Source organism: Passer montanus, unplaced genomic scaffold, assembly GCF_014805655.1.
Source record: "Passer montanus isolate IOZ18808 unplaced genomic scaffold, ASM1480565v1 scaffold34, whole genome shotgun sequence".
In the NCBI taxonomy this organism is placed as follows: Eukaryota; Metazoa; Chordata; class Aves; order Passeriformes; family Passeridae; genus Passer; species Passer montanus.
Window position 1 is genome coordinate 3,279,238 of NW_024368152.1, and position 14,202 is coordinate 3,293,439.

The 14,202-nt window shown below is 39.2% G+C and overlaps 1 protein-coding gene across 1 annotated transcript; it reads right to left on the reverse strand.

Moving 5' to 3' along the window:
* Nucleotides 1–9: 9 nt before the first annotated feature.
* ALKAL2 (ALK and LTK ligand 2) lies at nt 10–13,829 on the reverse strand. Its single transcript, XM_039715589.1, has 6 exons — nt 13,701–13,829; nt 12,884–13,215; nt 10,505–10,558; nt 10,313–10,393; nt 7,862–7,928; nt 10–1,315 (listed from the first exon to the last, which is right to left on the reverse strand). The coding sequence occupies exons 2-5, from the start codon at nt 13,164–13,166 to the stop codon at nt 7,864–7,866; spliced, it is 483 nt and encodes a 160-aa protein (XP_039571523.1). The 5' UTR covers nt 13,167–13,215; nt 13,701–13,829; the 3' UTR covers nt 10–1,315; nt 7,862–7,863.
* Nucleotides 13,830–14,202: the final 373 nt, after the last annotated feature.

Genomic DNA, 14,202 nt, shown 5'->3' on the forward strand with positions numbered 1-14,202 from the left:
CAAAGGTCTAAGCTTCTGGCAGCTGCTCCCAGAAGCCACTCCTGTAGCACCTCCACTACCAAAACCTGGCCATGCAAACCCAATACATGGATTTATAGGTTGCACATAAAATTTTTCTTCCTGTTTCAGTCATTTTACTGTGACAACTGGATTTAATATCTGATTTTATAAATAAAGGGAAATGTATGTCAAAGTTTTTGGAGTAACAATAACTCCTTAAAAATTCTACAAGACTAAAATGATTTCCTGGATATTTTCTGATTAGATTGCCTTGCAATATCATGAACAGACTGCACATTATTAAAAAACAAACAAAAAGCCCCTCCCCAAACCAAAGCCAAAACCCAAAAAAAAACCCCCTCAGAACATCTGTTAGTCTTAAAAAATATTCCATTTTATAAAACTGTAGAGAATTTGAGCAGCCTTGTAGTCTGGCCATTCTGTGGGCTTGAAACACACACACCTATGCATCCTCATAAATCCAGGATGCCCAGGTTACTGAACTCTGAAGTGAGTACACCTTTCCTTCTTACACAAGAGAACTCTGTGGAAAGAAATTTAAGTGTGGATAAATGATAGTAGCTGCCAGAAGGTTGTTTGTTTACCTGGATTCAGTGACTAGAAAGCAAACTGAGAACAACTTCATACCAAACACTTTATTACTTATGCTTGTTATTTACAGTATTTACATATTGCACGTTCGCTGGAATGTTTTATACATTTATTATATAAAGTAAATTAATGGCAGCTTGTGTTTGTGTACAAAATCCATGCTCCACTGTCCCAAAAAGTATATCTACTTGGAATAACATTCCTGTTTGTCATGCAGTTTGTACGCCAGGGTACAATGTGACCCCAATGCAAGTCTGTTTTAACCAAACTTTTAAAAAATTGCATAAGCATGAAGGATTATCAAGTGACCACAACTACTGTGGAGCAGATCTTTAGTAGTTCTAGATATACAAACAAACATTCCTTAAAACTGTAGAATTAAGCAACAGAACATGAATTTTCTTGGTGAAATATTTGTGTTTACATAATTTTTGGCAGCATTACACATCAATTGTAGTGTGTTTTTAAGTATGGAGCATTAAGTACTACTGGCAGTTATGCTACTGTAAAGAATGTCAATCTGCAAACTGTCGATGACATACAAAACGCATGTTAAAAGAATTATGGGAAGTAGTCTGTCAATCTGCAAAAATAAATCTCTTGTTCACAATGGAATTCGCTAAAAGGTAGTAAGTTCTGTTTCCCTGTTGGTTTCCAAGGCACTTCTCTTGGTTCTTGGTGTTCCTTGTCATGGTAATAACATCTGGTGGATTAAAAGAAAGAAGAAATTGCCTTTCATCATTTTTATACTCACATTCATGTGTTTGAGAATGTGTTTATCATTGCGAAAATAGTAAATAAAACTGGAAAATTCAGTAATAACTTTGGAAAGATCAGCAGTGAATTTTAGATTTACCTCAGTTCATATCAGCCTGACTGTAATATTAATGCTTTCTTAATCAAGGCTAAAAATCTGGAAAGCATCATTTTTTCTGATGGTTCATTTCTGATAGACACGAGGGAAATCCAGTTCTACCTATCAAAAATGTGCTCATAGTTAATCTGTTCCAGTGACTGCATCTGTGAAGTCAAGAAGTGAATAAACCTCAGGAATAGCATTAACAGATTGCAAAATGCTGTCTAAATGCCTTGGTGTCAGGAGCTGTTCATGGCGTGTCCAGTTTGATGGATCTAGGAAGGATTTGATGTTTCATTGGGCCCTTTTGTGAAGAAACCTGGATTCATATAAACAAGAAACAAATAGAAGTAACTTTTTAAGAGCTGGTTGTATAACTATAGCCCCTAGAACATGCCAACACTGAGCCACCACAAACTAAGCAGGAGCTGCAGTGGTTCAATTTGCTGCCTGAAGTCTTCCAGAAGAGTGTCTTGGAATGAAATCACAATCATGCCTATGACACTGATATTTAAAATCACCAATACAAAATTACAGGTTTCCACATTGCTTACGTATGTATTTTGTCTCTATTCTAGAAATGTTGATTCAAAAGTTGAGCAGCGAAGGTTTTCACAACCTTACTACCCCCACACCTTTAAAGCTTGTAAGAAAATGTAGTGTAACTGCACATACACATATCTAAAAGTCCATCCTCTTCTAGACAGGTGAGCACTGAATGTTGCAAGTCTGTCCACCCAGTTTCAAGTGTTTCTATGCCTGTTCTTGTTCTTATTTAGAAATAAAAAATGTACAATGTTTTTTTTCAGTCAGCAGGAACTACACAGCTGAAAGACTATTACATGCAAACAGACCCAGATGAAGCTTTGGTGTCTTACAGCCATCATGGGGGAGGTAAAAAACAGTGATAATCTGGTAACAGAATTCTGATGATGATATTTTTCACAGTTAAAACTTTCATATTGCCTGTCTGAACATAGGTAACTGTCTTCCCCATGATCAGTGTGAATTCTCTGATAATCTGAGCTTCTCTACGTTTTCTACTGCTTAAGTATAATTTGTAATGGAATCATTTGTATGCGAAGTCAGTTGCACTTGACATAATCCATTGCAAATCAAGCTATTGGTGCATACAGAAATACTTGTTAGTAGTATTTAAACATTTAGTTTTGCAATTTTTGAAAGCTATTTAGGAAATGTAATAATGTTATAGAAAATCTTAATGTAATCTAGGGTTTTTTTCTGGCTTTGCAGATAGGACAATTACTTCTATTTTTTTTTATATCCTTCCTTAGAGGGGGAAACTGATATAAATTTTCCTTGTCTTGCATTTTCATCTAGCTTATTTTCTGTATGTATGCTCCTACTGCACCCTATTTAGGCTATGATGTTAAAAAGTGATGTTTAGAAGAAATTAACATGCTTTTGGTTTGATCAGTGTGTGATACAATCTACAAGTTAAACACTGAAAATGTAATAAAAACTTTTTTCATTACTAATGGGAATATGCAGCTCACTGGGGGTGAAAAACAGTGGTTAGGATGCTCATTTGTCATCTCATCTACACCTCCCTTAGTATGGGTAACTTGACAGTTTTATATCAGCTAACACAGTTTTCTAAACCCCTGGCATTTTCAGAAACCCTTCAAGAGAGCCCAGGTTTTTAGCATTGACAAATCTGTTCTACTGCTTAATTTATTATTTTTTTTTTTTATTTCATAATCTGTTATATGCATCAGTCTAGGAATATTAGGCTGGAACTTAGCTGAAGGATGATGGATAGTCTTAGTGGAGATCCTGAATGCAATTTGACTACAGCCTCTGTTGAGAACACAGGTGACTATACAACTCCCCAGCCAATTGTGCTAAGTTCTAAAAGCACAAATGAAAGCTAGTGTAAAGGTGTATTACAGCTTTCCAAATTTGATTCTGGTTATTACCTGTGCATGATGATAAACTCTGTAAGAAAAAACTAATCTATATGATAAGAATTTAGTGGTTTAAATATCAATATAAACTTTAAAACACTGTCCCAGTAGGTTTTTGTAGCAGAATGTCTTCATACTTACATATAAAAAATTCTTTTCCCAAGTGTGCACACCCAGGTAGAATTCTGCTGTAATGTGATCACAGAGATCCATGCAATGAAGATTATGAAGCTCTGAATGTTCCATCTGATACTAGCCACACACATCTCTCAGCAAGGAAAACTGTGAGCTGCCTTTTAATAAACCTGGATGATGCACACTGGCTGCCTTTTTAACTCAAAGCAGTAGTTCTGAGAAAAGTCTTAAATTAGTTTACTTGGGAACCAATTCCTGGCATCATGAAGAGGTGATTGAACATGCCCTGAGCAGCTGTATAAAACAGATCAAGCTATACTTTCTAGAAAAAAACAGGCCTTCACTGAATGATACACAGTCCTCTCATCTTAATTTCACCTTCACTTTTATGGAATTCAAGTGTCTGACATTTCAATGCACTCCATGTTACTATGAGAAAGCAGCAATCTAAGGGAGAATGCAATTAAGGGCTGTTGTTTCCATTATTACAAAATATTTGAAGCAAAATTCAAGTGCCCAAATATATTGGTTTAAGAAAAATTTGAAAAATTTGATATATAATATGGTGTATAGTAATGGGATATTTAGTGGAGTACTTTAAGTTTCCAACTTTATCTTGTATTTTCAGCATTTGTCCCATACATTACTAATATGGCCAATACATCTTGAGGAGTTTACACAGGTTTTTTGGAGTTCCAAAGGAAATTTCAGTTTTAAGCTTACTACAGATTTTGCAACGAGTATTTGACCTGTATGTACCAATATTAATTATTTGCATCTGCATCTTCAGGGAGCAAGCAACTGGTAGATTTCTTTAATACACCTCATTTTCTCTGTGTAGCCTGAGACTCCAACTACTTGCACCAGTCTTGTATTTATTAGTGTAAATGTATGTCATTAGTTTTACTTTGTTTATTTGAAATAACTGTAGATGGTTTAAAAGTTTTTAAAACCCCATTAATATTTGTCAGTACAGAAATTAGAGGAAATCTTCAAAACAGAAGTATGTAATAAGATGTGATCATGCAGCCCTTGGTCCCTGAACTTCTCTTCATAGTGCAAGGAGTTTTCAAAGTAAGATATGAGAACAGTGTTGGCCTCTAGCAAACACATTTAGAACAGGTAAAGGAAAAGGGATGGAGCACCAACAGCAGCACCTGAAGCTTTCAAACAGAAGCAGTAAAATCTGTATGACTGTAGCCAAAGTGGCTGTGATCAAAGCTGTCAAAGGGGTTTTCAGATTCATCACTGTCTGTCACCAGAACTGCTCATGATCTGAATTATGAACTTTATTTAGGTGAAGATTTCGGGAACTGTGTTCCTGGCATCTCTTACCTACTAAAGATATGGACAACCTAACAGTTGTGGGATGTATCTGCATGGAGTGGAGCAAACCAAGCATGCAACATGGGAACTATTAGGAAAGCTGACAGAAGAAGGAGGCTGAAGAACAGAACAAAACAAAGAAGCATCAAGGACAGGACTCTAGCATAGCTGCGCTGACCATGAGAAGGGGTTACAGAATAAAATTAATTAGAGATGGTGCTGGTGGAAGCCAAGGAATACAACCTGGGAGGCTGACTGGAAAAAAAAAAAGAGGACTACTGGGAGATGTGATAATACAAATCTGCTGCTCTGGCTTCACTCATGCGATCTCAACAAGTTGAAGGGCTGTTACTGGGTTCCTGCATTGCTTATGTCTGTAGGACAGGCAGAAAGGGAACACACACTGTTAAAAAAGGAGAAGATGGAGCTCAGTTACACATGCATAGGATACATGAGAAAAAGTTGAGGCTCCACAAGACATGTCGCACCATAAACACACAAGTGCCCATGTAGGTATGTGCTGTCACAGTAACATGTCTAACTCCTGTTTTCACATATTATTTCCTTCTTTGATCTTAGCTCTGAGTTTCAATGTCTTGTGTGTTTTAAAGCTCTGCTAGTCCAAAAGGCACTGAAAGTACAAATAAAAATAAATTTTTATTTTTCCTTCTCTCCAATTTGATCTCTAAACACGGATAGATGTCCACAGATCTGAAAAATCCAACAAAACTACTAGTTTACCAAAGTAATAGTCCAACTATAGCCCAGCCTACTTATAAATGTGCAATGAAACAAAAATCACATACTGAACAAAACAGGAAACCTTATTTGTTTCACACAAATTGAACTGGTGCAGTGGAAAAGCCTTGAGGAGAAAAGAGGCTTAATCTTACAGACACCTGTGCATCTCCAGATGCATGTGGTAGAGGACAGTCTTTCCTTTCTGCTAGGTGAGGCTGCTTAAAGAGTCTATCACCACTGATTTGTGTCTGTGTGAATAAAAGAAGTGGACAGTTGTTGCTGACATTGAAATATGTTGAGCAAAGGTTGTTTGAGAAAAGATATTTTTAAATAGACTCCCAGCTTGAGATGTGAACTACTTTAGTTGCTATTCCTTCATATTATAATTTCATGTTTACATGGTAGGTTGTTAAGATACAGATAAAATTTTCTAAAGAAAGGGAGGGAATAATTTTATACTCTGATATATCTGCTTATTAGTATTGGTAATAATATTATTCACCTATTTGCAAAGTTAAACAAATTAATGGCTTGTAGAAACTTTCTTGAAATTGAACAGCTCCATCAGGTTTTCCTGCAGTCATGTTTCCTTTAGATTAAATAATCCTAATTTCTGTAACTGTTCTTGTACACTGAGTTTTCTAAGCCTTTGGTCATCCACGTTGCTCTTCCTTGGACTCATACAAGAAGAACCTGTATGTCTTCAAGTGTAGTGCCCTTAATTAAATACAGTATTCCAGTAACAGTAATTGTGTCAGGAGTTTCATGAACAATCTTGTTGACTTTCTTCAAGTGACAGTATTCCAGTAACAGTAATTGTGTCAGGAGTTTCATGAACAATTATTCTACTTATATATTCCAGTATTGTTTGACTTTCTTCAAGTATAACACTGCTGACTTGCTCAGTTTGCAGTCCACAACAACCTCTGTTTTCAACAGCACTATCTAACTATTCACCAATTTCCATGTATTTCTGCAGCTGAATAATCCTACAGGACTTCATAATTCTGCTCATTATCTGTTATCCTGGTTTTAGACTACTTGGCTTATTTTCCAAGATTGTTTTAATTTCAAGCTTGTACTGTGTCATGGTTGCTTGTCCTATAATACTGAAATACATGAATACAGTATTCCACCACCCAAGTTATTAATGAAAATACTGAACAATATACTGAACAATATCAAACCCATAATGAAGCTGTGTGACATTGGTCAGTACCTTTTTCCAGATTTGACAATGAAGCACTAACAACTTACTTATATATCTTTTTCCAGTCATTTTTACATTTATCTTGATCCTATTTCCCCAGCTTTCTTGTGAGAGTGAAGTGCAAAACAGTGTCAATGCTTAAAATAAAATAAAATAAAATGCTTAATATTTATTACTTTTCTCACAGATTCCTTCCACAAGATGTGTAATTTGTCACAGAGTTAAAGCATCTTGGTTTGACAGCATTTGTTACTGACAAATCTACATGGTTAATATTTATCCCTTTGTCCAAGATCACATTTTGTCTCAGGTAAAGGTTGAGGACAGAATGTAAATTAGTCCTTCATGTTACAGTTCTCTACAGACGGTTTGAGAGCAATTTTTAGTTTGGTTGATTGGCTTTTGTTTTTATTTTGGTGCATGATGAAATTTCCCAAGTATTTGTGGGAAATAGAGGCCCATCTAGGCAAAGAAGGAGAGAATTAACCTCTAGACATGAGAGGTGTACACAAGGAAATCCCAAAAAATCCAAATAGCTGGAAGATAGTTTATCAATGCTACTATCAATACCTTTTAACTGAATTACTGTAAAAGCACCTGTGACCTATCTGCATTTACACAGCTTTGATGTGTACAGCTATGTATATATTAACTCATACTACTGAGTACAGCACAGATCTACAGCTGCACACATAAAAGGGTGGCTGCTGCTGCCAATACAGGCAAATGTGTACTGAGTAAACTCTTGAAAAATAAGCCACAGCTGCTGTGTTTTTCTGCAAGAACAAATTCACTATCTGCTAACTGTATGCTGCTATAAATAATTCACAGATGATGCACATGGACATTTATGTAATGACTTCCAGTAGGGGGTACCCTTTCCTTAATGCCAAAATTTGCCAGATTAAGCCAGTTACTTCAAGTCCTCAGGAAGGGGAATACCTTATCTAAAGGACAGTTGTTATTATACTCCCATGAATTTTCATGTATGAAATACAACATTTGCTGCTTTGCTATGCAGTGGAATGTCATTTCTGCTAAGAAAAAGCTTACCTTTATCCCTCCATGCACATAGGGCTTACTGCCAATCGAGTAAGAAGCCTGGCACATCTTTTGTAGTCTGTATGAAAAAAAAGCATGACTAGATTACCAAAGTAATCAAATTTGCCTTTAAAAATCAAAATTGTTTTCAGTGTGCAAATTAGTGTCACAGCAAGTTCAATGAATACCTTCGTTTGCAACAGAATAAAAATCAACTCCTTTGACTGAAAAGAGGAATGTGTAAAAATTGGGTAATAACTAAAAGCCATGTCTAATGGCACGTCTAACTATGCAACTGACTTCTGCACATGTTCTATCTGTAAACAAACAGCATGAAAGTGCTTGGAGGCTCTCCAAGTGTATGTATGTAAGTATAAAAATTTATACATCTGTGCCTATGCTTCCGTGCAGGATCTAAACATGTGACTCTAGTATTTCCATAGAAATACAGAAAAAGAATAAATAGTGCTCATCCACCTTTGAAATCCAGCCTTCAATGAGCAAGTCTGTCAACTTATTATTAAGTAATGCCACTCTCCAATAGATTTTCTTCCTGGGAACATTGTTAAATTAGACAAATAACATCTTCTATGCATACAAATCTTAAGTCCAGCCCAAGTGGATGACCACATCATAAACATTCATAGGAGTATGAAGTTCCATCTTAATACTAGAAATGCTTTTTCCACAGAAGTCCTATTGCTAGTCATTCATATTTTAGGTGCCTTCAACTTTTTGATGCTTTCACAGTAAGACACAGAACCAATGCAAAACTACAGAAATTATTCAAAAAGGGTTTTGTTTTTCATTTGCATGAAAAACTGAAAGCAAATATTGTAAAAGTTGGTTATGGACACACAGAAAAGTAAATTATTTTTCAGATACCAATGTTCCTACACTGTACAAAGTACTAGAAAGTATGCCAACACAATGCTTTTGTACTGGCTACCACCACACCTGAAGCATCACAGACACTTTTAGTTTCTTTGCTGTTTGGCCTTCAGATCTCTACACAGAAGGAACAGTATAAATTAAAGTCAGGATATTATCAAAAAGTAACATCGTTCTGTGCATGAAGAATTAAAGCAGGCTGTTTGTCTCATTTTCCTAGAAGAAAGTTACTTTAAAGAGATGCTAGTCATCCAACCCAGTAGTTGATGTTCACTTCTACTACTACTAAAATAACATCATTATTTTATTGATGAGTAACTACATCTAATGTTTTCTGGAGATGAAATGTTAACAATCCCAACTCACAACATATTTATGATATAATTGCCACTCATACAAATGATTCTCCATTATCCAGACATTATGTTGGTGGATATGTCACCTGTGAGGAGGAAGAGGCTAATTTAGAGCCTTTAAGGCCAACTAGTTTTTAGCTTCACAGCTTGGAGTACTCATTAGTGCTGAGCCAAATGACATTTGTGTTGTGATCCTTATGAAAAAGGCAACATGACCATTGCTTGTTCAGAACAGACAAGTTATGAACAACTTACATCTCCACCCATCAAAACAGAGGGTTATCTGGTTACCTGTCATCTAGAAATCCTTCCAAGGACTTCCTGAACTGAAGCCTTACAAATAGAGAAAACGTGCACAATTCTTACCAAATATGCCTTTAAAATGCACTGAGCTGAAATATTTATTAATACTAGAAACTTGGAATCTGTAACTCTTGTTTCTATTCCCAGCTCTGCTACTGACCCAACTGGTTGACCTCAGACAAGTAAAATAAAGTGTGCTTCCATTCTGAAAAGGCTGTACTAAAATAGCATCTGCTTACTCAACAGGTCCACCTCAGTATGAATCTGGAATCACCATCTACTGACTGATAAATGTCAGTGTTTGATATTTATTTAATTCTCTGTGCTGCCAACAGTGATGAGGTATCACAAGTGGATTTTGCTTAGTTGTGTCCATCAGCACTTTTTTTTCTAAGCTAACAAGTTATACTTTTATAATTCACTGAAGACAAGTGTTGCAAAGATTCATTGTCAACGTTACTGGTAGACTGGTAGCTGAATAGTCAAAATAGAAAATGTCTATAGAATGTGTCCTGCATAAATAATCAACGAAAAGTAAAATAACCCCACCTGGATTTGTGATCCTGTCTTGAATTTACAGCACTAAAAATTAAATATGATATATTTGTGAGAGGAAAAGCAAACAGATGGTTTGGAACCCATGAGGCAAATACATCAGTACCGAAGGATGCAGTGTTTACAGCCATTCTACACAGTGTATTTGCAATGAGAAAGTTTTATTTCCATTTTCCTCTCTGTAATGCTGATGCTGTTCTAGCAAAGCTGTAGAGAATACTTAGAATTCATTCCCTGCAAAGAAAAATATGGACTGCTCTAAAACACACTGACATTGTATCACTACTGATACTTGACAGGACTAATACATTTTAGAGTTTCCTCTCATTTTAGGGAAGTGCCTGCTTTTGTTACTTACATGCTGGGATGGTACAATCCCTCGTATTGTGATAAAGCCGATGAAAGTGTTTGCTACATTTTGGACTAAAGTACAGTGGACCTGAAAGATAAAGAAAAAAATAAGTTATGAATCAGCACAGCTCACAAGTAGAGCAGTGTAGCTTATGGTAGGTATGTGAAATACGAATACCAATGCAAGATTAAAACATACCTGTTAAATGCTTCAAGAACTTGTCTTTCATCCTCAGATCTCTAGGAACTATTTCTGTGGGACAGAGAAAAGAACAGTGTTACTCTGCTGCACTGGACTTCATACTACTGCCATGCATGGTGTGAAGACAGTATCTGTCCAACAACATCACCAAGTATGTCTTGACAGGTGCATGGAGGGCAAAAGTCCTTTGCATACAGTAGGCCAAATTGCAAACAGTCACTTTACATAGGGAGACCTTGTAAAATGCTCTGTGAAACACAGTACTGATGGAACAATATCTCTTAGGTGAGAAATCATTAATGACAATGGTTATTAACTAAGAGTGAGATTTTAGCTCTCTATGAACTACGTTACCAAGTTTAACTAGATTTGAATTCTTTCATATTACATGAGTGATAGAGACTCAATGATATATTCCAGTCTGGGGTTGTCTCCTAATTCTCTTATGCAAATGTAACCACTATTCTGTCCCAGGTATATCTGTAGAAGCACTGCTCTTCTGTAATCATGAAACTGGATTGATCTACTTACAGGAATCTTCCCTCCCTCCCCCAGCAGTAAATAAAATTCACAGGAAATTATTCCAAGCAAATTGCTCTCTTCTGGCTCCCTATGTTTGTGGTTTACCGCCTTGTGTTTTGTGTTCAGCAGATGGCAAAATGAAACTAGTTTACTGAAATCCATTTTAGCCCTAACCCCTGCTTGTGACTTCCTGATTTACAGCTATCTTTGATTGCTTTCCGTTACAAACTCTATGCTGATGGCTTAGTGCTGATTGTGTACGATACACTATATGGTGCTTTATTTACTTGACCATGAATGCCTGAGCAGCCTTTTTCATTCCCCTGGCACCTCTTATCAGATATAAAGCAGAGAGCATTTCCATCCAGATCCGATTCACTTGTGAATTTAGACACTTCTCGAAAGTCATTCTTCATTTACTTCTAACTTTAGTCGGTGTAAGTAAAATTGACCTTATCTCCTATTTGACCTAATTATGTCATGAAGAGCATTAAAAACACACATGCTTCACTCACAAACTTCCCATGGGACAAGCTCACTAGGAAAGTGATGCCAAAACTGAAATTGAAGACTCTAACTTGTAGTTCTTTTTCAGAGTTGCAGGAAAAAACTCCATCATAATAACAGCATGAAAAATCCTGCTTTGAAATCATTAACAACTACCAACTAATCTGCTCTGAGGCAGGATTATTTATTTTGTAGATAACTGTTCTACACAAGCCAGATGTTTCGCACCAACAGGGTGACCAAACCATGTTCCAAGATGAGATTTAGAGTTGTGCACATCACAGTTCCTTGCTTAATCTGGCCTCTTTGACTCTTCAACATTTGTAAAACAAAATGTTCTCTCCTGTGTTGACCCTAAGGAGAACAGAATTGTCTTCCTCTGTGCATTCATTAATCATCCAAATAAGCAACATCTTCATGACAACCACCAATAAATGCAAATTATGAGGATATTTGAGTATGAATGAGAATGACAAAAAGGTACAATGAAGCTTTAAAAGATCAATAAAGACAGAATAAATAGCATACTATCAAAATAAAAGCCAGTTTGGGAAAAGTTGAGTAGATATTTTCTGGAAAATATTCAGAAAGTCACTTTCAGTTGGAGGGGTCAGATGAGCACCAGTAACGCTGCAGGGACTTGGGAGTGACAGGGAACACTAAATTAGACATGGCAGCAGGAGGAACTAAATCAAGTTTCAACTGAGTGCACAGAAGTACATCACCAAACTAAGCAGGTTAGAGAGGAGCCAATCAAACGAGCAGAAGGATGGCTGCAGGAGTGTCCCAAGCTGGTCACAGCCTGCACAGTGACAGAGGAGTACTATCTCAGTTCCCTAGTATTTCAAAGGTGCTGCCTCTGGAGTACAAAAGGAACTACAAGCAGGGTGAACAACTCAGTTCAGTGACGCTGAGCTGCAGGGAAGACTTCTGTATGTAAGGTCTTTAAGGACATACTACAGTCCTGCAGGAGAATTCTTGCTAGGGTCACTTCCAAGAAACACTTAAACCAAGCATATGATAGTAAGTGGTAACCTTCCAGGAAAAAACGTTTTCATCCCTTGTTTCTTTGATCTCAGCCCATTTAAGTCTCTTCCCATATTATTAGGTTTTGTTCAAAGCCACAGGAAGTTGGACTTTCAGTTGAGTTCATTAACCAGAGAGTAAAAGGCTCTGAGAGGTGACTGGAGGTTTTCTATTCCAAATTTGCCATCTGTGTCTGTTTCTGATACCAAAGGGAATCTGCAGGTATTTCGAGTGGTGAATTCTTAATACAGAATTAGTAACCTGATGCACTATCTCATTCACTGAGGCACTCTAGGAAAACAAAAATGGACTGTGACTTACCAACTCTCTGCTCGTCCTGGTACCCTCCGTAGTCAGCCACTTCCCTTGGATCCAAGTTATAGTCATGCTTGGAGAAGTACTGCATCCCACTGTCCTTCTCCAGGTGGTACCTTTTCAATTCCTGAATGATCTCCATGATGAGATTTAAGAGACTTTGCTTGTCCTTCAAATCTGTGGAGTCTGTTTTTTCTTTGCAGTATCCTGCTGAGAGCATTAAGAGTACAAGCCCCAGCAGCCCAGAAGACCTCAGTCCACTCATTGCAGTCCGACCTGAAGAGTGCATGAGGGGATGAAGAGGAAGGATCCGCTGCTGTGTGAGGTCTCCTGTTTCACTGGAAGAGAAAACTGGGGGTGGGTCGAAAGTGGGGAGACTCATGGGGGTGGAATCGGAAACACTAGCGGAGGAAAGAGCGGCGACCGCTTGGCAGGTTACACAAGGCGGGGCACAGCCCGCTCGGGGCTGCCCGGGCTGGCGGAGCGGGACGGGGCGGGCGGGACGGGACGGGAGGTGCGCGGCTGGGGGCAACCGGCCGGGGCAGGGGACAGCACCCCTTTTTCGTCCCTTTTCCCTTTCCCCTTCCCTGCAGGAGCAGCGGTCAGCATCATGCTCGGAGCCGCTCGCCTTCGGACGACTGGCCGCCCCTCACGCACGGCCGCTCCGTGCGGCGGCTCTGCGCTGCCAGCCCGGCCGCTCCCGCCGCGGGCTGTCACCGGTCCCGCCGCACGCAGCGCTTCGGCCCGGCGGGACGGGAGGGACGGGGGCGTGCGGAGGGAGACAGAGGGGAAGGAGGCTGCTGGTGCTCGCCGGCCGCTTTACCTGTGTCTCCGTCCCAGACGCCGAGGTGTCTTTCGCCCGGGAGCCGCTCCCCAGACGGCAGCAGCCCGCGAACGGCAGGGAGTCCGAGTATTCCGCGGCTGGCCCGCCCGCCCCCCTCCCGTCCCTGCGCTCCCGCCGTATCCACAAACTACTCCATCGCCGCTAGCCCCAGCGCAGCCGCTTATATAGGCTATAGGATGGACATGAGACGGCAGATAGTATCGACTTGGAAGTGGGTGGAAAACAATAAAAGTCCACTTGGCAACCTCGGGAGCGTCGCTGCTTGCACAAGCCCCCCCCTTCCCGCCCTCTCTCCCCTCCCGCCCCGGTCCCCCCGTCCCTCCCCCTGCTCGGTTCTCCCGGGCAGGGCTCAGTCACTCCTTCGCTGCTCTCCGACGTAAGGAGACGGTCCCAAGTGTGTGTGTTTGGAGTGGGAGGGGGCGGCGGCGGGAGGATGGGGACGGGGGGGTGCGCATCGCCCGAGCCTTTAATTAGAACCGCG

Excerpts from the sequence above, each read along its gene's own strand:
- ALKAL2 (XM_039715589.1), bottom strand. The coding sequence starts at position 13,166 with ATGCACTCTTCAGGTCGGACTGCAATGAGTGGACTGAGGTCTTCTGGG. Across the intron at positions 10,394-10,504 it reads GTTCTTGAAGCATTTAACAG|GTCCACTGTACTTTAGTCCA; the intron begins GTATGTTTTAAT and ends TTTATCTTTCAG. Across the intron at positions 7,929-10,312 it reads GGATTGTACCATCCCAGCAT|ACTACAAAAGATGTGCCAGG; the intron begins GTAAGTAACAAA and ends TTTTTCATACAG.